The sequence below is a fragment of the Gasterosteus aculeatus genome, chromosome 12, assembly GCF_964276395.1.
Source record: "Gasterosteus aculeatus chromosome 12, fGasAcu3.hap1.1, whole genome shotgun sequence".
In the NCBI taxonomy this organism is placed as follows: domain Eukaryota; kingdom Metazoa; phylum Chordata; class Actinopteri; order Perciformes; family Gasterosteidae; genus Gasterosteus; species Gasterosteus aculeatus.
The window spans coordinates 688,741-714,421 of record NC_135700.1 but is presented as its reverse complement, the minus strand read 5'-3'; the positions used below and the strand labels follow the sequence as shown (position 1 = coordinate 714,421).

Here is a 25,681-nt window from a genome sequence, read left to right as displayed (position 1 = left end):
CACAAGACAAGAATGTTTTATTTGTAAAATACATTTAATCCCTTTATATCTGGGCAAACTGAAGTCAAGAGTAGGGAAGGGCTGAGAGGCCGTGGCAGAGGGTCCTGAGGGTCACGCAGCCGGCAGCACCGGCACAGAAACACAGTGGCCTCGTCATTGTGGCTGTTGTCTTCACTCTTTTTCTTTCAAGGATTTCTGGCGGAGAAGCTAGCTGAGGTGTTGAAAGGTTCCTTCTCCTCAGTCCCCACTGCCACAGATGCTCTCCCTTCCTTTCCCCTTTGACCACGTACCAAACACTGATATCACAATACAAGAAGAAAAAGGCATACACTTTTCTTTCTACAGCCTTCAGGATTTTTGTTAGTACGTCAGAGCTGTAAATACTACAAGACACATGTTAGTGTTTTAAGTAGGAATTGTTAAGACAGGGTTTCTTTTTTTTAGACCGCTGACAAAAGGCGTGACGATCCATAGCGGCGGTTACACAAGACGAAATGTTTCAGTGCAGTGAAGCGCAGCTCTGCGGTCCATAGGAACAGCTGTATTCTGACCAGGTGGGAGCGATCTGATTGGCTGTGACTGTGCCAGTACAAGTGTTAAAGGGAGCAGGCATGTGACGGTAAGGGACATTAGTGCAGCCGGGTCAGGCGGTGATCACCAGAAAGCGGAGGTATTGTGTTTTAAGGGGAGCTGCATGCTGGAACTACTTCTCCTTGGAGTGTTGAGACTTCCTGGAGTCTCCGCTCGTTGTTTTCTGGTAGTTATGGGCCTCCGTACACCATCTGCACCAGGGTTTATCTTTTTTTGGGGGGAGGGGGTTGATTACAAACCGACAGCTAAGCAACATAAGCAAGGCTGACGGTCTTCTCTGGCCCTTAAACAAGGACTGGAACCAGGCAAGAACTTTCCTTCAACGTTTCTACTCTGCTGGTCACTCAAGATCATTTCTTGACACACAATTAAAAACGAGCAGCCAAGGACGAATCATGAACACACGAAACTCCACGGGGCCAAAACGGCAAGACATCTGGTCACTTCGGTTCCAGCGGTTTGTGCAGGCATCGCACGGCGGCGTGGGAGCTTCACTACTGGAGCTTCGCTTCACTACTAGAGCTTCGCTCCACTACTAGAGCTTCGCTCCACTACTAGAGCTTCGCTCCACTACTAGAGCTTCGCTCCACTACTAGAGCTTCGCTCCACTACTAGAGCTTCACTACTAGAGCTTCGCTCCACTACTAGAGCTTCACTACTAGAGCTTCGCTCCACTACTGGAGCTTCACTTCACTACTGGAGCTTCACTTCACTACTGGAGCTTCGCTTCACTACTGGAGCTTCGCTTCACTACTAGAGCTTCGCTCCACTACTAGAGCTTCGCTCCACTACTAGAGCTTCGCTTCACTACTGGAGCTTCACTACTAGAGCTTCGCTTCACTACTGGAGCTTCGCTTCACTACTAGAGCTTCGCTTCACTACTAGAGCTTCACTACTAGAGCTTCGCTTCACTACTAGAGCTTCACTACTAGAGCTTCGCTTCACTACTGGAGCTTCGCTTCACTACTGGAGCTTCACTACTGGAGCTTCACTTCACTACTGGAGCTTCACTACTGGAGCTTCACTTCACTACTGGAGCTTCACTACTAGAGCTTCACTACTGGAGCTTCAGTACTGGAGCTTCAGTACTAGAGCTTCACTTCACTACTAGAGCTTCACTACTGGAGCACACAATCATCTGGTTTTTAGTCTAGAGCGAGAGGGACAAGCAGAGATTGCAGGAAGGACACAGGAGAAGGATCTACTGCAATGCAATTTCCATGCTTTGGCAGTTATAAAGCACTTACTATATATTTATATACAGTTTATACATAAAACTGAAAGAAACATCCGTTAAAACCAGGAATATAAGAACATGTTCATGGGCGAGGAAGCAGTCAAAGCGGTGCAGGGCCACTAAAGGATTGTGTGACAGCGCGATATAATATCTACATATCAGGGTTAGGACCACACAGGTCAGATATGCATAACAGCATGTGGGACTAACAAAAGAAAGACTCAATGGAGGGTGGTCTACGTTGTCTTGTCAAAGCAATATGTGTGACTTTTCCTGCTTATTATAAAAGAAAAACGAGCGAGGGGGGAAACGCGCGGCCGCCCCTCCTTCAGCGGCAGTCGGCCCGTCGCTTCAGTACACCGGGCTGTTGCGGATGCCACAGCACAGCACCATGCTGAAGATCATCTCGAAGATCTAGGACCAAGGAACACGGAGCAGAAGGTTTGATTAGCAAATGCATCAATTAAAAAACCCGACTCATTTGCTTACCACTCATGTCATAAGAGCCAACAAGAAAACAATCCTGTTGATGAAGTAATTCAAACAAACTGTACAAAAAGCTACGATGAAATAAGTAACGGGTCGGTTCTGGTGGGCGACTAGCGCGTATTCCTTGCATGTTGCTGAGCTGGAGGAGCAGGAAATCAGTCACAGCGAGTGGTTGATATGATCAGATATAGGTGACGTGTGTGAAAAATGTTTGTAAAAGCACATTTATTGATTTTGACTGGACTAAAATATTCCATATAAACTACTAAATAAGGACATTTGAAGAATAATGAAAAAGAAAAGATAGCTGAGGAAAATCAGGAGAAAGAATAAAATGTAGTGTCTCGTTGACGGAAACCTTAACTGACAACTATAATCTGATGAATGTGACCAATTCGACATGAATAAGTATTTCCTGTCAATGAAAGGCCGGACGTTTGTGTTCTTACCATAATAACTGCAACCACCAGGGCGGCGATACCAATCAGGTAGATCTTATCTGTGAACAGCTCATTAATCCTGTTGTGGCAATTCTGCAAAGGAGAACCGTGAAAATTGTTTATGAACGGTAAAAAAAACTCAACCAATGCTCTTGAGATCAAGAGGTAAACAAACTAGTGTCACATTTAGCTTCAGCCTCCGGAATCAAACTAACCAGAGCAGCTGAAATAACGAGCCGGCACAATAATACGGCAACCCGAGCAAAGTGTCGTCTCTACCTGCACAGAAGCCATGTTCATCAACTACTCAAATCTTCCCAGTTACTGACTTCATGGGTTCTCTTGCTTTTCCGTTTCTACTCAGATGAATGGAAACAGACATTTTTGTGTTCTGCGGGCAGCCGGCAGCCTTCAAATGAAACATGAGGACTTTCGTCCGACATTCTCCACTCACGCCTCCTTCTGGATCATCAATCAGCACCAAGGCTGTGGAGATAAATACTAAATACTACTAATACTGTGAGATTATCATGAGCCACTGACGCACTAATTAGCTAATGTTAGCGTACGAGTGTGCTACGGCAACACGCTGCATAGGTGCGTGGGTAAAAACAGTTGTCCTACGGCAAAGCGCTAAATAGGAGGCCCAGTGACCAGGAGGGGGCGCTGATGCTGACGTGGGGGATCACACTTACAACTGTGGTGGCGGCGCTGGGGCAGATGTCAGTGATGCCGATTCTGTCTGTGATTTGCGTCATGAAGGACGTCCCCGCGCCTTTACCGCAGCAGCTCAGCTGAAACACACGGAGCATTTAACGTCACACACTGAAACACGAGGGCTGTCAACACCAACACGGTAATGCAGCGTCAGCGTCTTTCAGGCCAAGTTCCTCCACACCGATGGCGAGATGGAGCAGGGACCCCCTACGGAGCTCGGTCCGCCATCTTTTAGACGTGAGCATGGCGCTCTTTAGACGTGAGCATGAATGGATCTGATTGGCTGGTGCCGGTGACGTCGTATCAGCATGAATGGATCTGATTCGCTGGTGCCGGTGACGTCGTATCAGCATGAATGGATCTGATTGGCTGGTGCCGGTGACGTCGTATCAGCATGAATGGATCTGATTGGCTGGTGCCGGTGACGTCGTATCAGCATGAATGGATCTGATTGGCTGGTGCCGGTGACGTCGTATCAGCATGAATGGATCTGATTGGCTGGTGCCGGTGACGTCGTATCAGCATGAATGGATCTGATTGGCTGGTGCCAACGCCTTTAGTGGGTTGTTCCACATGATATTCAACAAATGTCATTTCTATGAGTAAATATGTTACGATGCTACGATGTGTAACATTTCAGAATCCTGACACCAATTCATTTTGATATTTATCAATTTAGGAACTGTCAAAAGTTGAACGCTAAACAGAAAACTGAACATGTTGAAAGGATTTTAATTCAAGTGTATGTGTGACTGAAAAGCGGTTTTGTTGCATGTCTTTTGCATTACATGAAAGTGGACACAGTGAATCCGGATGATACGTTTGAGGGGGCGCGTTCGTACCGTCTCGTGGAAGACCTTGAGCACGCCGGCGGCGGTCGGCCCCTGTTTCTGCTGGGCGGTGAGGCTTTCTGCCACGGCCTTTTCATACACCGTGTCGTAGAAGTTGATCATCTCCGTCGACACCTAAAACAAGAACAAAGACGTCTCAAAAGACAAAGGTTCACGGGACGGAGAAACCAAATGAGGTCAAAAAAAGAAGATTGTTTTCCATTGAATCCGTCAGTAAATATGAATCTACCAGTTACATTCTGCGCCTCTTTTTCTAACGTTCAGGTTTAAGACCCACGGGTATTTCGGCAGAGCTACAGCTAAAGATCCAGCTACACCGGGGGTCTCAAACTGCCCCCGACCGTACTGGCCTCGGCCGTGATGGTTCGGTGGGCTGCATCTGGCACCTGACACGACTGTGAGACCCCTGGCCCACGACTATTAGTGACTATAAACTAGTTGTTTATTACATTCCAGTGGAGACTCTATGGATGCTTGCAGAAATAAGACATCCCAAACCGAAATATACTCCAAAAGCCACAAGATGATTTTGTCTAAAGACATTTGTTGTCGCTCATCAAGCTTTGAATGGTAATCGGTAATGTGTGTGTGTGTGTGGTCTTACAGTGTCTTTGTGCATAAAGCCCCAGATTCCAGCTGCAACCTCGCAGGCAAACAGGATGACCAGGCAGACGAAGAACTGTGGGACAGCAGAGACACGTTAGACTACCGAGCACCCGGCAGACTAATGGCTTTACTTTTCTTAACATCAGATATGAAGTTGGAGGGGCCCAGGCGGCGCTACATTGTGGGGACCCCCTGTGCTTTTCCATCCTCGAAGAAGAAGGAATGATTAGTTGGAATGCATTAAGCATTTCAAGTATTGTTCTTCGAATCTTTATTTCCGACTTATTCTATTTCTTCCGTGTCACCTTTCAACTCCTTCACACTTTCAGCTATTTAAACCGTTCAAATATTAAAATGTTCAGCTCCTTTCTGGCTTGAGGGCTATGACTTTTCAGCTTTCTACCTCTTAAGCTTGAATTTATATAAATCAATAATCATTAATATTTTAACATGGTTTTCAAATGGAGTTTGTTTTCAAATCCTCCTAAACTTCTTCAACTTTCAGATATTTCAGCTTCGCCAATCTTTCAGCTACAGACACCATTTCAACTTTCAAATGTTGACACAGGTCTCAACTATTTTATGAAGAACTGCTTCCTGATATCTATTGTACTTTTTTCATAATCACTGATTATGTTTCACTAGTTTTTCGCTCCGTTTCTGACTTTTACATGAGTGTGTATTGCGTCTGCTAGAGTGGAGAGCTCGCAGGCTAGAGGGTGAAGCAGCTTAGGAATCTGGTTAAAAAAGTATGGAACTTCTGTCCTTGCAGCCAAAGTATACACTCTAGAGGCTTCATTTCTTCAGATTAATGAGGGTATGGTTGTGCTGATTGGATTAATGTGTTCATGGAATCCCAGAGTTCTTTAGTTTTGTCTTAAGGAGTGTTTGAGTGACACAACCTCTGCCAAAAGCCCCACAGGCTCCAATACAAATCTGCTGACATATTTCTCACAAAAATCCACAAGGTACACGTTTTGTCAACGGCCATAGGAGCCGTATTTATTACCGGACAGACATAAAAACACATCCACGCGTTCGGTAGAGTCTTGGGTCTCGTAAAAAAAGTATTTTTTAGATAGCTGTCATAGTTTTGCTCTGAATGTCATTTGTTTGAGTTGTGGATTCTGTGTAACTCGCTGTCCTGTGTCTGCCCTTTGCAGCAGCTCGTTAATGAGCACAGGTCATGTTAAAACAATTTTAAACCTCTTTTTATTCATCTCAGCTTTTGTTATTTCTGTACTTTTTTAAATTCATTTAAGCTCCTGCAACTTCTGTTTTGCAATATTTCACATTTATTTCAGCTGTTTTCATTTCTGCTTTTTCAGCAAATCTATTGAAATTCCTTATAAACAGCGGTGACCTCATGACCCTTTCCAAGCAGAGCGGGCCGAGACCGCACTTCCTTCCTTCAGAAGAAGAAAGAAGTTACATGTGACTCACAGTTCCCAGAAGACACTGGGACTCTTGGATGGCGCCATAGCATCCGAGGAAGCCGACCACCATCATCACTGCGCCGACAGCAATTAGGATGTGGACGCCTGCACAGAAAGACATGAGGTGGACATTTGATATCACACACAAGGACGGAAACCACTCGCAGCCCTGTGAGGCGCGCGGTGGCGCTGCCGATGCTGCTCTGGCGCCAGCGGGCCCAGCGAGTCAGCTGTATTCACAGGAGGCTGAGGTTGGACGGGGACATGAAACAGGTGCAGCACTTGTTTCACTCTGATCAGGTTTCCTTGTTCATATCTTTTATCCACGTACGCCTTGGATGCCGCGCTGCTCCGTTGGCTTTGTTCTTGCACATCATTGCTGCTGTCGTGAAGCTGGGTGCTCTCACCGGGGCGGCGCAGCAGCATTACTGCTGCCCGCCAGCTCACACACACCATTTGATTGTGGACCACTAACTGCTCCCACACCACATCCTAAACCACACACACACACACCAAGTGCTCCCTCCATCTCCTACACAGTGGCTCTCCGGTCTGACGAGGTCCTTCGCCGCCGCCCATCTGTCCTTTCTATTTAATGCATCTGCTCGTTTCAAAGTGATGCTCTCAATAATTCCATTTACTTAAATCGACTTTTCCTGTGTGCCTTGATTCAATCTTCCATTACGCCGTCTCTCTTTGCTCCATCCACTATCCCCACCCCGCCCTGTTCCGTCTGCACAGGAGCTGGTGGGAGCCGGGACTCGGCCGCTGCAGCGTTGCTATGAGATGTGTCCAGAATGTTCAAGGCTGGGATTGAAAAATAAATAAGACACGCAATGTGAAGACAAGTCGTAACGGGAAATGGTTCCTACGGGCGATATAAAAAAGGCCATATATGCTTCCTCAAATAAAACTAGCAGGAATATAAAACCCCGATCTTGAGGGTTTCCAAGACTTTGTTCCACATGTTTTGAGTCTGCTGCAGTCTTTGATATTTGGATCTCTAATCCACAGTAATGATGCCAGAAGAATCATTGCAACGTGTAGAATGCATCTGCACAAAGAATCTGAAGAAACGAGGGCAGCAGCAGCAGCATTTTGCTGCTGTTGGTGGTTGAATCAGCTGCCGGTAGCAGCAGCGAACATCGTTAGGCGATAGAGGAGGGGGGATTTTCAGGGGTGGGCGTGGCCACTATGACGTCACTCATTAGACTGCCGCTGTGAAGCCTTCAGCCCCTCGTCTTGGCCTTTTGCATCCATCCTGTGTGCGGAGCCCACTGCTCCACTCCCTCTTCAGCCATGCCTGCAAGCCCGTCTGTGGATCCAACTCCACCATCAAGTTTGCAGACGACACCACGTTGATTGGTCTCCTCAGTAACAACGATGAGACGGAGGCACCTGGCCAGGTGGTGCGCTGACAACCAGCTCAGGCTGTTCTCCCTTCAAGGAGCAGCTTCCCCTTTGAGCTCTACCCCCCAGACACCACTATCTGCACTGAAGACACTTTACACCATTTGTTTGCACTCTCAAGTCAATATGCACTGAATATTTGCACCAGTGTAGCAACCCTAGATAGTTTGTTTATATCTCTGCATTATTTCATGTTAATTTCATTTATTACCAAATAGTAGCAGGTGAGGCCATAAGCCACCCTGTGTGTCGCACTTTATTCATCTGTAATCTGCATACACGGTTATTTATCTCGTTGCTCTGTACTCTACATGTGTAATGACAATAAAGTTGAATCTGATCTGAAGCAGAACACAGTCGCTGTATTTGGTCCAAGAAATGTGAGCGTGTTTAATGTGGGGAAGAACCGCGTGACAGCGATCACGAGTGGAGGCAACAGCTGAATACCGCCCCAAGCCCCGCCCACTCGCCCCCCCCCCCTCTGGTTCTATTTCGGTGAGGTGGTACCAAGCAGCTGTCGGACTTCCCAACCACGTTGGTCTCATGTTCCGGGAATCACCCAGGTTGCCCCGGCGACCGCGAAACAGAAAGCCAGTGATGACCTCCATCCCGGGACAGTTACTGCGTCCATGTGAGCCTAGAGCCCATCATCACATCACATCACGTGCTCCTCTGTCATGAACGGCTTAGAACTACAACGTAACGTCTAGGAAGGACCAGCTGGGTTCTCGTTCATCGGATCGAGGTGATGAAACCATGTGGTCACTGGGACGATTACGCAAGCTGTGAGGAAACGGCTCCTTCAGCTGAAACCAACGTGAGTCAACAGGAACATGGAGACACTTCACTTCCCTCCACTGATTCAGCTGCAGTCGAGAGAACAGCCTTCAGTGAAGAAGTGATCCGTCGAACAACTTACGAGCTGTAGAACGCAAGAAGCGGCTTATTGTGTCTGCGAGCGGGACGGACAGAAGCAGATGTGGGACATGTTGGAACGCTCATGGCGGCGGGGGAGGGGGTGGAGGCACGGCGGGGAGGACGAGGGGAAAAACAAGTGAGACGGCGCGACTCAGACGCCAACCACAACCAGATGGGGAGCGAGGAGGGGAAAACTTTCAGAGGAGGGAGGAAGAGGAGGAGGACGGAGGGCGGTGAGGAGGAGGGAGGGAGGGAGGGTGAGGAGGAGGGAGGGTGAGGAGGAGGAGGGAGCGTGAGGAGGAGGGAGGGTGAGGAGGAGGAGGGCGGTGAGGAATTCTTTCCTACAGCGAGGAGGAATGAGGGGGCTCTGTGCAGCGTGGAGGAGCTGAGATGAAGCGTTGCTGTGCGCCGTGTTTCCTTTAGTAAGAACAAACAATGGCGGCCGGTGCTCGTTAGACGGCTTTAACCGAGTCGGGAGACCGTGAGTGCAGCGCTCGGCCCAGCAGGCGAATAACGAGGCTGTGCTCCACACCCTGTTCAGTGGAAACATCAGGTCCATCCACAGGAGAGATTTATCCAACATGAACATTTCTGTGCGGAAAGCAGTCAAGTAATGAATTTAGAAAACATTTGATACGTTATTCTATCATTTGTTTTGAGCAGCCCCGCTCCTCAGTTCAGAAGCACTACTAGAAATGAACAACGAGCAGAGATCAACTGTCAACAGGCACCAGCACATACGAGCTCAGGGGAAGACCCTCGCTCTCTGCCCGGACCCTCTCTTGCTGTTCTGGTTCTAAAGCAAAGCTTAAAGCCGTTTGGCTCCATGTTTGTGATTAAATATCAGCCTAATCAGGGGAGCGGGTTAATATTTCATTGCCTTTGGCTCTGACAATATATAATGACGGTCAACAGTTAAATAAAACAGGGGCGAGAGCGGAGGAGGGGATACGTACTGATGTAGAAGGTGCTGGGGGCGTGGGCTCCATCCAGCTCCAGCTCCAGCAGGCTGCTGGTCTGAGGCTCATGTCTCAGCCACAGGGCCACGCCCAGGATCACACCTCCGGCGAGCTGCAGCGGACACACGACAGGTCAGTACGTCACATCTCATAAGCACTTTACGCCGAGCCGCACCCACACTCAGCATCCACTCCAGCGTCTCCCCAACCATTAGGAACCCACGACACGTCTTCGCTTGGTGCATTTCTACGACCACCACTTCACAAAGAGCCTTTTGGGACTTGCTCTTCTCACTCATTTCCTTTAGGAAGCCTGCACGTACTGCCCTGTACTGTCCTGTACTGCCCTGTACTGCCCTGTACTGCCCTGTACTGTCCTGTACTGTCCTGTACTGTCCTGTACTGCCCTGTACTGCCCTGTCCTGCCCTGTACTGTCCTGTACTGTCCTGTCCTGTACTGTCCTGTACTGCCCTGTACTGCCCTGTACTGTCCTGTACTGCCCTGTACTGTCCTGTACTGTCCTGTACTGCCCTGTACTGCCCTGTACTGCCCTGTCCTGTCGTGTCCTGTGCTGTCCTGCCCTGTCCTGCCCTGTACTGCCCTGTACTGCCCAGTACTGCCCTGTCCTGTCGTGTCCTGTGCTGTACTGTCCTGTCCTGCCCTGTACTGTCCTGTACTGCCCAGTACTGCCCTGTCCTGTACTGCCCTGTCCTGTACTGTCCTGTACTGCCCTGTACTGCACTGTCCTGTACTGCCCTGTCCTGTACTGTCCTGTACTGCCCTGTCCTCCTAGAGATAGATATCTATGATAATTATAATACGGGTAGATGAAATCCAGCGTTCTGATTGGTTGAGAGTGATTTGGGCCATAACGTTCAGTACCTGTTCACATTGACCCGAGCGGTCCGTATCACTGAGCACACAGCTTAGATCTTGCGCGACTGTTAGTTGACATTTCAGCTTTAAAAACAAAAAAAAACACAACTCCCACAAATGATCAGTTCCAGGCAATGAGAGCGTTTAAGGTGGACGTCATGAGCGATGTGAATGAATGAGATGGTGGGGGACCCGATGCTGTTTACGTGCACCCACGGGGACTATTTTGTCTCTAGACCACTGAAATGAGATACACAACGTTTGGTCGCTACAACTGTTTTGTTCTGAAAAGCAGCTATTTATAATTTGGCTGGTAACTGTATGAACGCTCTGGGCCCGAACTGAGCTTCTCGTACCTTATTGCTTTATTATATCTCTGGAGTAACAATACTCCCCTGTGAATACTTCATACTCACCGTCAAAAGGGATAATGTGGCAGAAGAAGGCCTCTAAATAAAAACTAGTTTCTGTAAATAGACTTGAACCAAAACCCTTCCCCCCTTCGCTCCTGGTGAGGTCCATTCCAGAGCAAAGGCCAGCTGCTGCCTAGCAACCGGACCAACACCATAACGGGCAGGACTGCAGCAATCAACCCCCTCCCCCCTCCCCATATATATATATACACATATTATACATTTCCACGCTGACATGTATATGTCACAGATATGTACGTGTGCCGTGTCGCTCGCAGCCGCCGGGAACATTTTCAGCGGTTTATTAAGTCCATTACAAGGTTAACACACAACAGTTTACATACATCTAAAAGTATGACGACATTCTATTTGGAGGCTTTTTAAACTGACATTATGTCAAATATAACAACATGACATACAGTGTCAGATAAAAACATCTTCACATGTTTATCATTTGTTTCTCAGGGTAAGAACTACAACTCGGGCCTTTGAGCTCTTCTATACAAACAAACCCGGTCCCATTAATTAAGAACACACACATCTAGCGACACCTCAAAGGAGGCTGAGAAAAGTTGGTCTTTTATAGCGCCTTTGCCTGTATAACAACTAGCACGTCATCTTACAGCGGAGGTGGGTCTGCCATGTCAAAAATAGGGTTCAAATCGCCCCAGTGATGAGCTGCGGGGCGTAGGGGGCGTGCAGGCTGGGTGGCTTGCTGGTCTCAGCGGGGCAGTAGATGTTTTTAACCATTGGATTCTGATCCCTTCCATGCCCACAATTAGCACTGCAATCCTCGGGTTTGGGGATCTCCTGACCAATGGGTCCATCTGTATGTGCTCGTGTGCAGCTCTGCGTGTGTGTCTGTGTAGCGCGTGTCTATTGGGTACAGCTGGTTTGCCACAGCGTTGTGTATCATTTGAACGAGGCCTTAACCCTCAGCACAACGGCTGGATTCTTCAGGCACAGAAAGGCGCTTTGATACTTGCTAGATTTGGCTATTTCTGTGAGGTCACACATTAGTTCTAATCTAGTTTGAATCAAAACGTCCCACCTTGAGGAATTAAATAACGGCAGCATAATGTAACGCAATTCAATTCAATAATGGCTGCATGGCGGCTGTGAGGATTGTGTTTTGGTATCACAGAAGTTTTCATATGTCGCCCCGCTGACCTAAACATGGCAGTAAGTTCTGTTCTTTCGGGTCCAGTCAGAAATCAGTTTTCATACAAAAAGGAGCTTTACACCTTTCAAGAGCTGAAGATTTGCCGACTGTACATATTTTACAAATACATTTACAGTTGAAAGGACTGTAGATATAAAAGTAGTAAACTTTAATCAAATTAAACTTAAATTCCCAACTCGCTAGTAACTAACCACTCGCCACAGTGGCCGGCGAGCAGAAGTGTTCATGTCAAGTCCTGCAAATCATCTGCAGAATTATCTCCAGTAAATGTGGTGGTCTGACTGGTTTTTATCTGCCGGGTACAAAGACCCAGCAGACATTCACATGTTTACCTGGGGAGCAACAGGTCAACCCCCCCCCACGTGCTCCCCCCACCTCCAGTAGCCCCCTATTAGCACACGGGGGCCACACCGAGCTGCTCAGCCCGCATGCTGCAAGGAGGATGAGGAGCGACCTTCGTCGGGGTGGTTTCACACATTTACTTTCTTTGGTCGTCTTGTGTCTCACACGACGCAGATCACACATATTCACAGGAAACACGGCCGGTGGCCCCCGCTTTCATCACCGCGCTCCCCGACCAGCACGCGCGCGCGCACACGCGCAGGATAATGTGGCGGAGGCCGTAATCCACGCGGCGTGTTCACAGCGGCCCCCGAGTTGCGTCCACGTTGACGTCGCCCTCAGCTCGACGAGTCGAGACACGCGACAAACAAACGCGTTTTTATTGTTTTCAGTGAAACGGGCCCGCGCCGGCGCGCGCCGCCGCCGCCGCCTTCACGCCCCCGTTATTCAGTGGAACGCGCGAGACGGACCGCTAACGTGGACGTCTCCGGCACGCACGTGAAACCCGCCGCGCGCACGCCGCGTTAACCGCTGAAAGCCGCTCACCCAGAAGATGAAGTTGAAGAAGAAGAGCAGGTACTTGATGCATTTGGTGCAGCCTTCGACTCCCATGGCGCTCCGCGGCCGTGTAACGTTCAGGGACAGATTTCCTGCGTAACGGGACTGAGCCTCGACTGGGAATCCTGACTTCAGCTCGGAGGAAACACCCAAGTCCGCCCCCCGCCCCCTCCCCCACAACACCGGACATCCGGTGGACCCTTCAAAATAAAACCGCGATTAGTTGCCGTGTTCATCTCCGTTTGGAACGATCTGTCCTGTAAAATGCTTCCAACTTAAAGATCAAAGATGAATTAGTGGCTTCTTTGCTCTTCGCCTGTCAAAGGCGTAAGTGAGTGTGGATACCTTACCTAGTGCTGCGACGGTGCCACCTTGTGGCACAAACCATGCAGACACACTGAAGCCTAAATGGAAGTGAGGAAAGGAAGCAGACGACTAAAATCACAAATAAGTACAAATATCTCATTTTTTACCCTGATCTCATCTGATTCAAGGACAACTTCTTGGCCCAATGACTGGAGACGAGAGCGTTCTTCTGTGTGCACAGGCCTTCAGACGCGCACCATGTGGGGCTGCATGTTAGCACATGGAATGCAGATCGGTAGCATCCGTGTGTTGACTGAATCCTCTCGTTTCCCTAAACTCAAGCGTGTTCACGCACTCGTTGATACTCAGGCTTTAAAAGTTGTATATTGCATTCACGTCAAAAAACAAGGTACTCGGACAACACGTGCGTCTATACTGTAGCGTGCCTTAAGTTCATAAATGTATATGGCTCTGATTAATGTTACTGTTACGTAGGCCATTGTTGGGGTACCGCCCCTTCCGGGGAATGTGTGTAGTTTTTGGGGAGCACAGGAAGGGGAAGTTCTGTTCTGACTAAGTTGATGACCGGGTGTGTGAAATGGCGTGGTTGTGGCCGACAACAGACAACAATAAACCCGAGCGATAAGAACCTGGCTCTTTATTGACACGAAACGTTACAATACCTTTTTATTGGATTGATTCTGTGACCCATTTAACACAGGACATTATAATCATTGTGGTCAACAACACCTCATTGCACTCGATTAACAGACAAAAGGTGCAAATAAGAAGCCGCCAGCAAGAAACTCCAAGCATCCATCGTTACACAGTGAAGTGGAAGCATGCGACAATTCACATTGTGGCAACAAAGTTTAGACTGTGGTGTTATATTTATACAGGTATTTTTAACTTGTACATTCATACAAATTCAGACTCATAGCTGTTTGTTGAGTCGGTTCAGGGCGTCTTCTACAATGTCCAGCTCGTGTCGGATGTCTTTCACCATGCTGTTGATGGTGGTGGTGTCTTTCACGATGTCCACACTCTGGGTGTAGGGGTCATAGCGTACTGTGAATGGACGCCAAATGGTCTTAGCAAACTCCCTGTGGACACACAAAAAGTCATATGACTAACCTCAGGAATCAGGAAACATTTAATATATAAATTCATTCAAGCAAAGTGACGTGTTTGTGGTCAATTTATAAACACAATATGAAAAGTTCGGGGATCCATCACCACAGTGTAAATTCCCAACAAAGGGAGTGACTTTTCACCACTCAGAACTCTTTTCTGATAAATCAACGTAAACGACAACGCTGTGAGCATGCTAACTGTCACCGCGAGCATGCTGTCACCGCATGGATGCTAACTGTCACCGCATGGAGGCTAACTGTCACCGCATGGAGGCTAACTGTCACCGCATGGAGGCTAACTGTCACCGCATGGAGGCTAACTGTCACCGCATGGAGGCTAACTGTCACCGCACGGATGCTAACTGTCACCGCATGGAGGCTAACTGTCACCGCATGGAGGCTAACTGTCACCGCATGGAGGCTAACTGTCACCGCACGGATGCTAACTGTCACCGCATGGAGGCTAACTGTCACCGCATGGAGGCTAACTGTCACCGCATGGAGGCTAACTGTCACCGCATGGACAACTAAAACACATCTTGCCAAACTTTGCTGATACAGTAGATGCAGCTGGTGAAGAAATCTTTGAACTTGTCAGGCAATGCACTTATGAGCGTGACCTGAGAAGATTGATAACACCTTTCAAGTGCGTGCACCAAGCATGGAACTAAAGCCAGGAGGCGATTAGCCTAGCTTAGCATAAAGGCTGGTCTGGCTCATCCAACTCCACAAAGGCCAGCAAATAATTCAAATTTCATCCGGTGAAGTGCTGGTGTGATGACAGGAGTAACCATATGCTAATCCCCGCCCCCTGCTAGCCCTAGTAGTTGCTATGCTACGATTGGCCAGTTGGCATGTGAGGGCAGGACTTGACGAAAGGTAAGTTGGTTTGATTAGTTGCAATCTGAAAAAGTGACAAGGAAAAATGCTCAAGTTAAAGAACTGATCAGCATTAAGGGAGGAGAATTCTACTGACCTCATTTTGTTCTTGGCGTCCTCAAAACTCTCTGAAACAAAGTAAACGTCTTGGAACGTAGTTATAATGCACTCCTGATTACAGGTCACCGCAGGGTCAAAGGGGAGGATGTGGGCTTTGCCAGACAGAGCATGCTTAATAGGAAAAAAAGACATGTTGTTGTCACATGTACATACTGAGAAAACGCCGCCCAGATCCCAGTTGGCCAAGTAACATTTATTTTGGGGGCTGACGGCAGCTAAGTGCAATTATTATAATTAAAGTAGTATTATTAATATAGTAGTATTAAAGTAGGATTCGCACATCTAGGATAAATGTGAAATGTGTAGTCTTTGTGTGCTAGTGAGAGCTAGACATTTTGTGTATTTGATGCTAATGCTAAAGCTGTGTGATTGTCATGAAAATAATTCAGATGTAAAATTACTGTTGCTTATTTGCAAAATCTCAAGCCAATTATAAGTGGCAACGTTTTCACCAAACGTCATTGAAATGTTGAATGCATGGACAACCTTAGTGGAGAAGCCACAGATGACGTGGTATACAACGCAGCAGGTGGAGAGTTACCTGGAGTTCACTGATGGAGGAGAGTAGTCCAGCTCCGTAGGCCCTCAGCCTGCCGTCCTGCTTACAAAGGCCAAACTCCACTGTGAAGAAATAACACTAGGACAAAACAGGGAAGCATTTTTACAACATCCTTTTCAAACACAAAGTAATCACTGTCCCAAATAGACTTGTGTGAGTGTGTGCATATTGTAAGGCTGGTATAATAAGAGCAGGTATCTTTGTATTGCTTTTGTTTAAGGCATATGTGTGAGACGCTAGGCCCGGACTGAGTGCTATTCCTAATCAGTCCACTGGGGGTCGCACTCTGTGAGTGAGCGCATGCGTTAGCATCTTCGTTGCTCGCGAGGTTAACCTCTGCTGCTGCTCGGAGGTGTTTTCTACGCGCTCGCTGTTTTATGGGTACAAGCTGAAAGCAGCACTGCCGGCGGCTCACACAGCCTAAATGACCTAAATGAGTATGAGCATGTGTGTATTGTCTCACCGTGGCCAGTTTCTGTACGGCGTCATCTGAAGCTCCCAGCGATGCTAAACCGATCTCCTGAGAGAACTGGGCGAAGCTGGGCTCAGCGAGCAGAGGAACGTGACCCAGCAGCTCATGGCATGTGTCTCTACATCCAGAGACAGAAATGCAGGTGTTGCTTCACTGGGGTAGTAGCGGTATGAAGAAGATGCCTGGTGTACTCACGGTTCTGGCGTGTACAAAGGGTCGGAGCTGTGGCGGACATACTGAGTGCAATGGAACACTCTGAAGGCCAGGCCCGCTAAGAAGTCCCGCGGGGAGAGGTACCCCGCTACGGGCCGAATGATGAAGCCTGAGCGCTCTACACACACACACACACACACACACACACACTTTCCATTGAAAACTGTGGACATTGAAGTCTTTAAATTACTAAAATAACCCTGATCCATTGGCCGTTTATCAAAAACCATACAGAAAATGAAAAAACATAAACAGACACCAAGCATTTACTAAGGCGGCAAATGATAGTGTCATAAATGTGCACACGTTAATGTTTAAATTAGAATCCACCAAAATAATAAGTCCATTCAGAAAGTCAAATTTTCTGGTATCAGGTCATTTACAAAAGTGCTTTTTTCGGTAATAAACATGCTGAACTTGTAAGTAAACGTGGCACACACATTTAGAGTCAAAGATGTAGTTATCTGATATCATGTTAATGATTCAAAATGATAATTTGGCTCAATAGTGCCCTCTACAAATATGTATTTAAGAAGCCCCAGCGCTACGTTTGACCTACAAGTTTGAAACCAGGTAGGAATATGTAACCCAAGTAAACTGAAAGAAGTCTCTTGGGGCCGTGCTAGAAACTGTACCGGAAGAAGGCCATTCTGATTTCTGTTTGATGTTTTTATGATATGCATATCAGGACTAGTGAACACCTTTGCCTCTATTTCTCATGTGTCGTGAAATCCTTACCCTTTAGACGTCCATATGACCATATGATCATTTTGAATTCTAGTTATAGCGCCATCTAGTGGCAACAGGAAGTTACATTTTTGTTTTTTTACACTCTACTCCTCGGAAATTAATCAGATCTCTCTCAAATTTTGTCAGAAAAGACCTAAGACCTTAATAATGTTAAAGATAAAGTTTGCAAAGCGGCATTCCTGGTGTCGCTGCTTATGGTTAACGGACTGACTCTTGGACACTTTGTCCGACGGCCGCAGGAGTTCTTGGCTGCGTTTTTAGCTCTCCGGCCAGTGCCCCAACAGTAGCAAGGAGCTTTAATTTTATTTAAAATCTTTCATTTCCAATGCATAACATTGGCAAATGTTGAGTTTTAACCTGCGGCCTCCAGCCGGACTCTTCCCTCTGCCCTCCTTGTGTGTCTTGAGGCCTATGTTCGATACACTGTACGGATCGTTCCCACACTGAACTCTCTGCGAGTTCGACAGCCTCAGCACGTGGTCGGACCGAGCGAACAGACCAATTGGTCAACGGGCGTGATGGCAGGACAAATGACGCGCATGTTCGGAACAGTTACCCTTGAGGAAGTGAGAGATGTCCTCCAGCTGGGGGATGTTGTCTTCACTGTAGTTGCAGTATTTGGTCAGCAGGGGGAGGTTCTTCAGGTGCTCCTTGCAGGCGTGGCTGGGGTACAGCTTGTGGAGCTCCCTGAACACAACTCCCCAGGTCTGCACCTCCTCTGTTGTGAAGTCTATACGAAGAATGGGATCACCTCTGAAAAAACGCATGGAGTCTGTTAGCTTGTTGATGTCATACAATAGCCTACAACATAAAAATGGGGGATTCAATGTAGATGCCATTTTGTGGAGCAGTATATTCCTACACACCTACTGTAGGTGTGATTTCTCTCTCTGGTTGAAACAGCCCTGAGATCTGATTGGCCAGACAGGCACCACTCTGGTGTGTTCTGTCAGTTCCCTCTCTGGTCTTTGCCAGTGCAAGGTTAAAGACAGTATCTCTTCAGCTGGTCAGTGTAAGAATGAGACGGACCTAGCCAGCAACTCCATAGCAACGGCAGACAAGGTTCATGAATGCTTGTATTTATCTTCATTCAACAGAGGGACAGAACGTGGGACATTACAACATAATGTTTTGAGACAACAGAGGCTCTTTAAATCAACTGTCCAAATCGGCTGGCGTCGATGACAAGATTAAGGGTTTAGGCCTCTCCAACCCAACCCAAACAAGTCCGGCTCCCCCAGTCTTCACTTCCGGCCCAAGCGGCTCACCAAGAAGGAAAACTCCTTCTCCACCCTTGGAAACAACTTGCATGTTACAAGAGCACCAACAGCTTTTGTGCCACCAGGACAGCCAACAGTCCTCGTCTCCCCCAATCGAGCCCCGCAACAAACGCCTGATTGGACACCAAGTTTAACGAGACTCGAGGAAACACAGAAAAACCTCATCAAGGCACAGTAAGTCAGGGCAGAAGTTAGATTAGCATGTGTGGTTATTGTAGTTTTGGTGTTTACTGTATTGTTTAACGGGAGATTGGGTACGTTTATGAACTGCGTGACGGGATGAAGATAACCGCTGTCCTGCCTTACTCTTCCAAATAACATCTGCTTTGCTTTGAGTGCTTCCCTCTTTCTTTGATTTCTAATTTACTAACCCAGACAGAGGTTTAACTATGTGAGGAACACACGTGGTGTACAAACACAGCCTGCTAGCAACACGGTCGGTAGCTTAGCATTCAGCTAGCTCCCTTCCTGAGCTCTCCAGACTTCCCCTCCACACGCATGAATGTTTGTTGTTTAGATATTAGGGTATCGTATAATAGATTTAGTTGATTTCTAATGGTATTGATCAGATTAGTATTGTTGGATGTTAATAAACCCTGTTATAGGGTTTATTAACATCCAACAATAGTTATAGGAGCCGTTTTCTGAGATGTCTCTGTGCATATGTGTACTGTAATGCTGGCTGGAAACTTGTGTACAAACTCAAACCTTCAATTCGTTGCTCTTCATGAGTGAATAACAATCATGAGACTTGATTTATAGTTTGGTTATTAGTCCCTTTTTAGGGTGGTGCCCCGTTATTTATTTATTTTGTGAATTATCTTTGCAATTATTAATAATTCTATTGATGTTACTGATTTAATTTCACATTAGCTATTAAACAACACCTTGCCCCTACGCCATGCACGGTGGTGTAGGGGCAAAATGGTGCCGCGCCAGTGGTGTAGTGTACGTGATACGCAGGTATACGCCGTATACCTTCTAGCAAAAGCGCAATGATACATAACAACATCGTTGTGACAGAACGTTCATTTCATTCATAAATCCCCCCGCCTGAAGGCAGTACCAGTCGATCGCGTGCAATCGATGAAATAAAGATGACGTGACGTCACGCATGCGCGGTCCACCGCGGGAATAACAGACGATTTTAATATGATTGCAACAACGCTGACCCGCCCCCACTGTCAGCTGGCCGGGAAAAATCACAGTATTCTCACTACTAAAATATAGACTACACCCAGACACGTGCACAGATAGACCCCTAGTGGTGCTCAAGCCTGCCCTTTGGCCCTGAGCGCAATTTTTTCTTCATTCATCAATATTTAAGAATAACAATTACTCTCTCTGTCATCAATTCCCCCCAAATGTGTTTTGATATCTAAGCATTTATTTGAGTTCTTGGAGAGAATTTCGCCACAACAGCATAATGCAGAGAAAAGAGACTCTAAAAGTAGAAGGACAGGAAAATATCTTATTATTTATTTGTTTTATTATTAGTATTTTTAATTAACGTGTTTAACACGTCTGTGCACGTGCCTGACTGCACCACTGTGCCGCGCGTAAGACCATTCCCAACATGTTTAATTCTTAACATCTTCACAATCAACGGGGCATTTATTTCATTGTAGTTGGTAATTCATCTTTGAGAAGGCAGTACCAACACCATTACCTATTTATTGACTTTGTATTTATGAAATTTTACCATTTTATCCTTCAACATGAGAATTATTTTTGATCCCCGGCTACAGGAAGACATGAAAAAACACCTTCAGTTTTATAGTAACCGGGCAACCTTTTAACAGTTGTCCAGCAGCAGTGGTTGTAAGATGCATTTAAATGGTTCCCACTTGACTCTGAGGCATTTTCAGTTCAATTTTTGTTCTAAACATTTAAATGAGAAGTTCGGTCTGACGGGAATAACTCTCCATAATCAACATTACTATAAGTTCACCCAAACATGTGTGACCTAATTTGATTTAGTCTGGCAGTGGTTAATAACATTCATTTTGTGACAGTTTTTTGCAGATGATGCCCATAATGAAAGATATAGTAGAGGTGGTTTGCTTCAGCTTATTTTACATATTCAATTGGCTGCTATTATACGTGATCCCCTCCTACACAAGATAGCGTATTCTTGAGCCTTTTACCCTTACATTTGGAAACATGCCACCTAAGTAAAGCATTTCAAAGAATAACAAAACAATTTGCATTGCAGTCAAATTAACAGTGGAACTCACAGTTTGTAGCCCAATGCCAAATCAGCAAAATACTTTCTCCTTGTACGATACATGTTGTCTTTAAATCCCTGCAACAACAAAAAATCACACGTGCACAATCTCAATTTTCACAATTCCCCTTATTAAAAAGTAAAGAATGCACTCTACAACCTATCCTCACCGGATGGTCTGCGTCTAACTCTGAGCCATACATCAGAACCCTGTTTGAAGACTGATCCAAATCAGAGATCTTCTTAGGGAACCACGGCACACCAGCCATGTCTGCAACACACCTCTGGTTCAGCTCAAGTAGACATGGACAGATAAATGCTCTCATTGTTAACCAGCTGGCCTACCGTCATCAGGTAGAGTGGAGTTCTCAAATGGAGTAATCTCAACTCCATCCGTGTGCGTCCTCAGCAGCTGAGTCAGCTCCTTGAGCTGTTCGTGGTCAGTGTCACAACCCACGAAGATCTCAAAGTCAGAATTCCTCCGCTTGGACTTGCGGGACTCAATGTGGACGAGGTTGACGTGTTTTTCCTGCACAGACAAACCACGTGCAATGATCAAACTCACCCAGATGAGACACAGCGACCATAAAAACGATTCAACCGTTTCAAATGAATGACAACAGCACTCGTTCTATAAAACTTTTAGGAAAAAAAAAACACCCACCTGGAAAAGGCGCAGCGCCCTGACGAGACCGCCGACTTCATTTTTCAGTGAGAATATGATGGTTGCAACTCCTTTTTCGGAGCTGGTGGGTCTCGAAGTGGAGCTGCTCCTTTTGTCCTGCTTCTCATCGAACGTTTTGGGTGTAACCTCAAAGAAAAATATATCAGTGATTTTACTAGAATCTGAAAAAAAGCGTATTCTTCCGAGGCTTAGTGAGCTACAGATCAGATCACTCAGCAGCAGAACTGTAAACGCTATGCGGGCTGGCAAAGGGCCAGTGAATTTCCTAAATGTTTCCAAAGTAAGTGGTGACCGCCCATTGATTTACCAATACCTACCGTCCCTGCTACAGCCAAAGGGAATGGAAAAGTATGATGCAGAGTGAGGACATCATTTAGGTGTCGGGTGGGAGGTGTAGTGCTACTAAAAAAGTACAACCATATGGCATGATGGGCGGTCTACACAGAAAGAATGTCTGAAACCTAAGGTGCAATATTGGGGAAACATGAGTGGACAGCATCTGTGGGGAAACTCAATCGTAAAATCATCCCACATGACAGTTATTCCGATGGCTGTGCTGAACGATAGAATTGATGCTGTATGGACGAGAGATTTTCCGGAAATCGCCAGACCGCTAGTGGGGTTCATGTTATAGGTAACTAACTGTGTTCAGTCTGCTGGGTTACAAACTTTAGGTCTCTAGTTAGATCTAAGCATTATCACGGTGACTTACTTCGTTGTTGAGCTGCTTCTCCTCGTAAGCAGGATTAACCGAGTCAAAAGACCCGTCTCTGCATGTCCCGTGTTCTTCAGAATTCTTGGTGTACATGCCTGTTTCCAGATCAGGGAAAGAACTGCAATTGTTGCGCATTCAATTTGTGTATTCTGCTACGGCTCGGCAGGCAACTGGATGCCTTCTCTGAAGGAAAGTGGGTTGTAGAAGATCTGAAGATTGAAGGTCGTAGAAGATCAGCTGCAGGACGAGTTGCCAGCCGTACTGTTACACGGAGGAAAATGCTATTGTGTTTGTGGAGGGGAGGGCGCTTTTATTTCAACGGGAGGTAGATTAGTACCGGTCATTATTGACTTCAGAGCGGATGCATCACATGGCCCGACTCACACACACACACACACACACACACACACTGCATAGTGGCAACACTAATTAAGATACTGCTTTGTAAGGGGTGGTTATGAACGCAGGGGGCGGCTCCTCTTGTTGAACAGCTAAGCTAATTGTATATAAGACTATAAGAAACAGACCCTACTTCTCTCTTGATTCAGTTCTCAGTACACCTTGTAAACAAGATGTTTAAAGTCTTCCTCAATACAGTATTTTTAACACGATGGCCCATTGAGTATCAAGTAGACCATGAAAGAGGGAATACTTTATGGGGGGGCTACCCTGTCATTGACATGTCGCTAACACTACCTAAGGCACTCACTGTGACTTCTCAGTGGGTTAAGCGTCTTGCCCAAGGACACATGGACATGCGGGTTAGCGGGGCCTGGGATCAAACCGACAACCCTCTGATTGGAGGACGACCTGCTCCCCGCTCACCCACAGTCACCAGTAGTGTGCGACGGCTCCGGGGCGACCAGGAGTGAAGCTTGTTAGAGGGTTTAGCACGTACCCACCACAACCGAACGCTGTTAAGCACCTCTCATTCATTTCATCAGTGATAAACACAAAGAATAAAACAAATTAATGTTGTGAAATGTAATGGAGCCGATCGCAGCGTGTACGTGCGCTTCTGTTGCAAGGTGGTTGTTTCTTCTTTTGTCTGGCCGACTCAAACAAGTGTGTTTTCGTAGGTGATTTCCTGGCACAGGCTGACTTTGTCCACGCAGTTACCCCTTTATATGATGAGTGATTGCAATTACAGCAAGAGACAGGAAGTCTCCATCTGGTTCTTTAATTCTGTCCAAAACAGTTGCCTGTCTCCTCATGAGACCTGGCGCTTTTAAACCCATTTACAGCCGGATGTGACCTTCAGCAGCCCCCATGAGAAGAGGATCACTGGTGCAGATTGGTTCATTATAAAAACAACTTATCTGCAGCCCAGATGTTTTTTTTCTTCGCGTCTTCGAGGTGAATCTGACCATCGGTGCAGCTCCGCTCCTTTTGAGAAGCTTAATTGAAATCTGATGCATCTGCCCTCTGTTTACGCGATTAGAGAGCCCAGGCCCTTTGTAGAAGCAATAGATGCTCGATGAAGCAGAGGGTAAGAAAGGGCAGTAAGGCTCCTCGTGTGAAACTCAAACGCAGACCGACAAACCGAATGGGGGCCACAGGTTGTGTAGTGTGCAGATGCTGGTCACACTCATTGTTCATTGGAACCACATCTCCAGATATATGGGGAAGGAACTAAGAAATGTGTAACGTGTATAAGACATGGCTGATAGCTTACCTTGGTCCACTTGCTGCCATCCAGCTCAGCCAATAGTGTATGAAAATATCTTAACGTTATTATGATGAATTATTACTTGTTTTGAGAGAGCTCTGGTGTGAGCTGTCCGCATGTACATTGTGTGAAGGAGCTACTCTTAACGTTTTAGGTGTAAGTCACTGACGACAGAGAATCTGGTTTGGAGTCTGCAGAACTTTTTCCTGCTACGTTGTCTGACCATCACTTACTGTCAGACCCCAAAAACGTCTGGATTTTAAACCTTATTTTAAAGGACCCATCGCTCTTGAGTTAAGTTAATGTCTTTCCTTGGGGTCTGTAACATACTTTGGTCCAAATATCACAAGGATCATTTAAAACAGCACCCGTTTCAGCCTGTAACCCTGAGTTGCGCTGGAACTGTTGAGGAAGTTCATTCCTGTCACTCATAACAAATCGCGGGAGTGGTTTTTTTTGGGATCGGTATGGATGGTTACCCATGTACATTTATAAATTAAACTGTCTGCCTTAGATCTTAGATGGGCGACTAACTCCTTGTGACATGGAAAGATCCTTAAAGCGTCTGCATGTGTTGGGAAAACTTGTGGTTGATGTTTGGTCTTAGTCACAGTAGTTGAAGCAACATTTGTGTAGAAAGCCACAGTGTGTGTGACCTCTGAGCAGAGAAGCCTCACAGCAACTGGTGTGTGTTCTCATCTAGACGGAGACGAAGACCTTTAAGAAGTCTTATCCATGTCTTGTGTGTATAGGTCGTCATTTCTGGGACTAAGAACTTTGACTGTGATGCAGAACTTATGTGTGAGTCATCTGCACTAAATAACTGGGAGGATGAGACGCAGAGCGCCGAGCAGCAGCAGGACGCAGGTCTGTGTCTAACAGCACGTCTCTGTAATAAAGACATATCATTTCCTTCCAGCTGTTTTAGGTTTGAAGTTGTCTTTTAGGAAAACAGTTGAAAATAGGATTTTGTGTTCTTAACTTGGAGATGTAGTTGCACTTCTCCACTACTAGGTGCTGCTAAACTACCTCACGAGTTGGTCTCAAACGAGAGCTTCTAAATAAAGCTTCAAACCCACTGGAGTCATTGTAACTTTTACTTCTGAAAACTCCATCTCAGGATGATTTGAGGCCCACTGGGTGCCTATAGGAAATCAATTCCCTCTTTCTTAGATGAAACATTTGCAGTGAGGATGAATCCCTCCTGTTTTGAGGACATCTTGCTGCACAGCTTCCTATGGCAGGTCACATGATCTGTCGCCACCTTCCTATGATATGATCGGCAGGTCACATGATCTGTCGCCACCTTCCTATGATATGATCGGCAGGTCACAGGATCTGTCGCCACCTTCCTATGGTATGATCGGCAGGTCACATGATCTGTCGCCACCTTCCTATGGTATGATCGGCAGGTCACATGATCTGTCGCCACCTTCCTATAGTATGATCGGCAGGTCACATGATCTGTCGCCACCTTCCTATGGTATGATCGGCAGGTCACATGATCTGTCGCCACCTTCCTATGGTATGATCGGCAGGTCACATGATCTGTCACCACCTTCCTATGGTATGATCGGCAGGTCACATGATCTGTCGCCACCTTCCTATGGTATGATCGGCAGGTCACATGATCTGTCGCCACCTTC

General features: G+C 46.7%; 2 protein-coding genes across 3 annotated transcripts; both read right to left on the bottom strand.

The window, feature by feature from the left end:
- LOC120833017 (CD81 antigen) lies at window positions 1-13,304 on the bottom strand. Of its 2 annotated transcripts, XM_040199779.2 has the most exons (8): window positions 13,016-13,304; window positions 9,652-9,766; window positions 6,375-6,472; window positions 4,930-5,004; window positions 4,317-4,439; window positions 3,453-3,551; window positions 2,767-2,850; window positions 1-2,242 (listed from the first exon to the last, which is right to left on the bottom strand). In XM_040199779.2, the coding sequence occupies exons 1-8, from the start codon at window positions 13,079-13,081 to the stop codon at window positions 2,180-2,182; spliced, it is 723 nt and encodes a 240-aa protein (XP_040055713.2). In that variant the 5' UTR covers window positions 13,082-13,304; the 3' UTR covers window positions 1-2,179. The 2 variants fall into 2 exon arrangements, with proteins under 2 accessions (XP_040055713.2, XP_040055723.2); XM_040199789.2 differs by lacking the exons at window positions 1-2,242; window positions 2,767-2,850 and adding an exon at window positions 3,293-3,377 and having other exon boundaries at window positions 3,412-3,551.
- A 670-nt stretch (window positions 13,305-13,974) lies between these two features.
- LOC120833009 (tryptophan 5-hydroxylase 1-like) lies at window positions 13,975-24,831 on the bottom strand. The gene is made up of 11 exons (XM_040199766.2): window positions 22,364-24,831; window positions 21,631-21,777; window positions 21,312-21,495; window positions 21,137-21,237; window positions 20,977-21,044; window positions 18,016-18,212; window positions 16,692-16,827; window positions 16,488-16,614; window positions 16,007-16,102; window positions 15,443-15,576; window positions 13,975-14,436 (listed from the first exon to the last, which is right to left on the bottom strand). Exons 1-11 carry the CDS (start codon window positions 22,499-22,501, stop codon window positions 14,268-14,270), a joined length of 1,497 nt encoding a protein of 498 aa, XP_040055700.1. The 5' UTR covers window positions 22,502-24,831; the 3' UTR covers window positions 13,975-14,267.
- Between the last annotated feature and the right edge of the window lie 850 nt (window positions 24,832-25,681).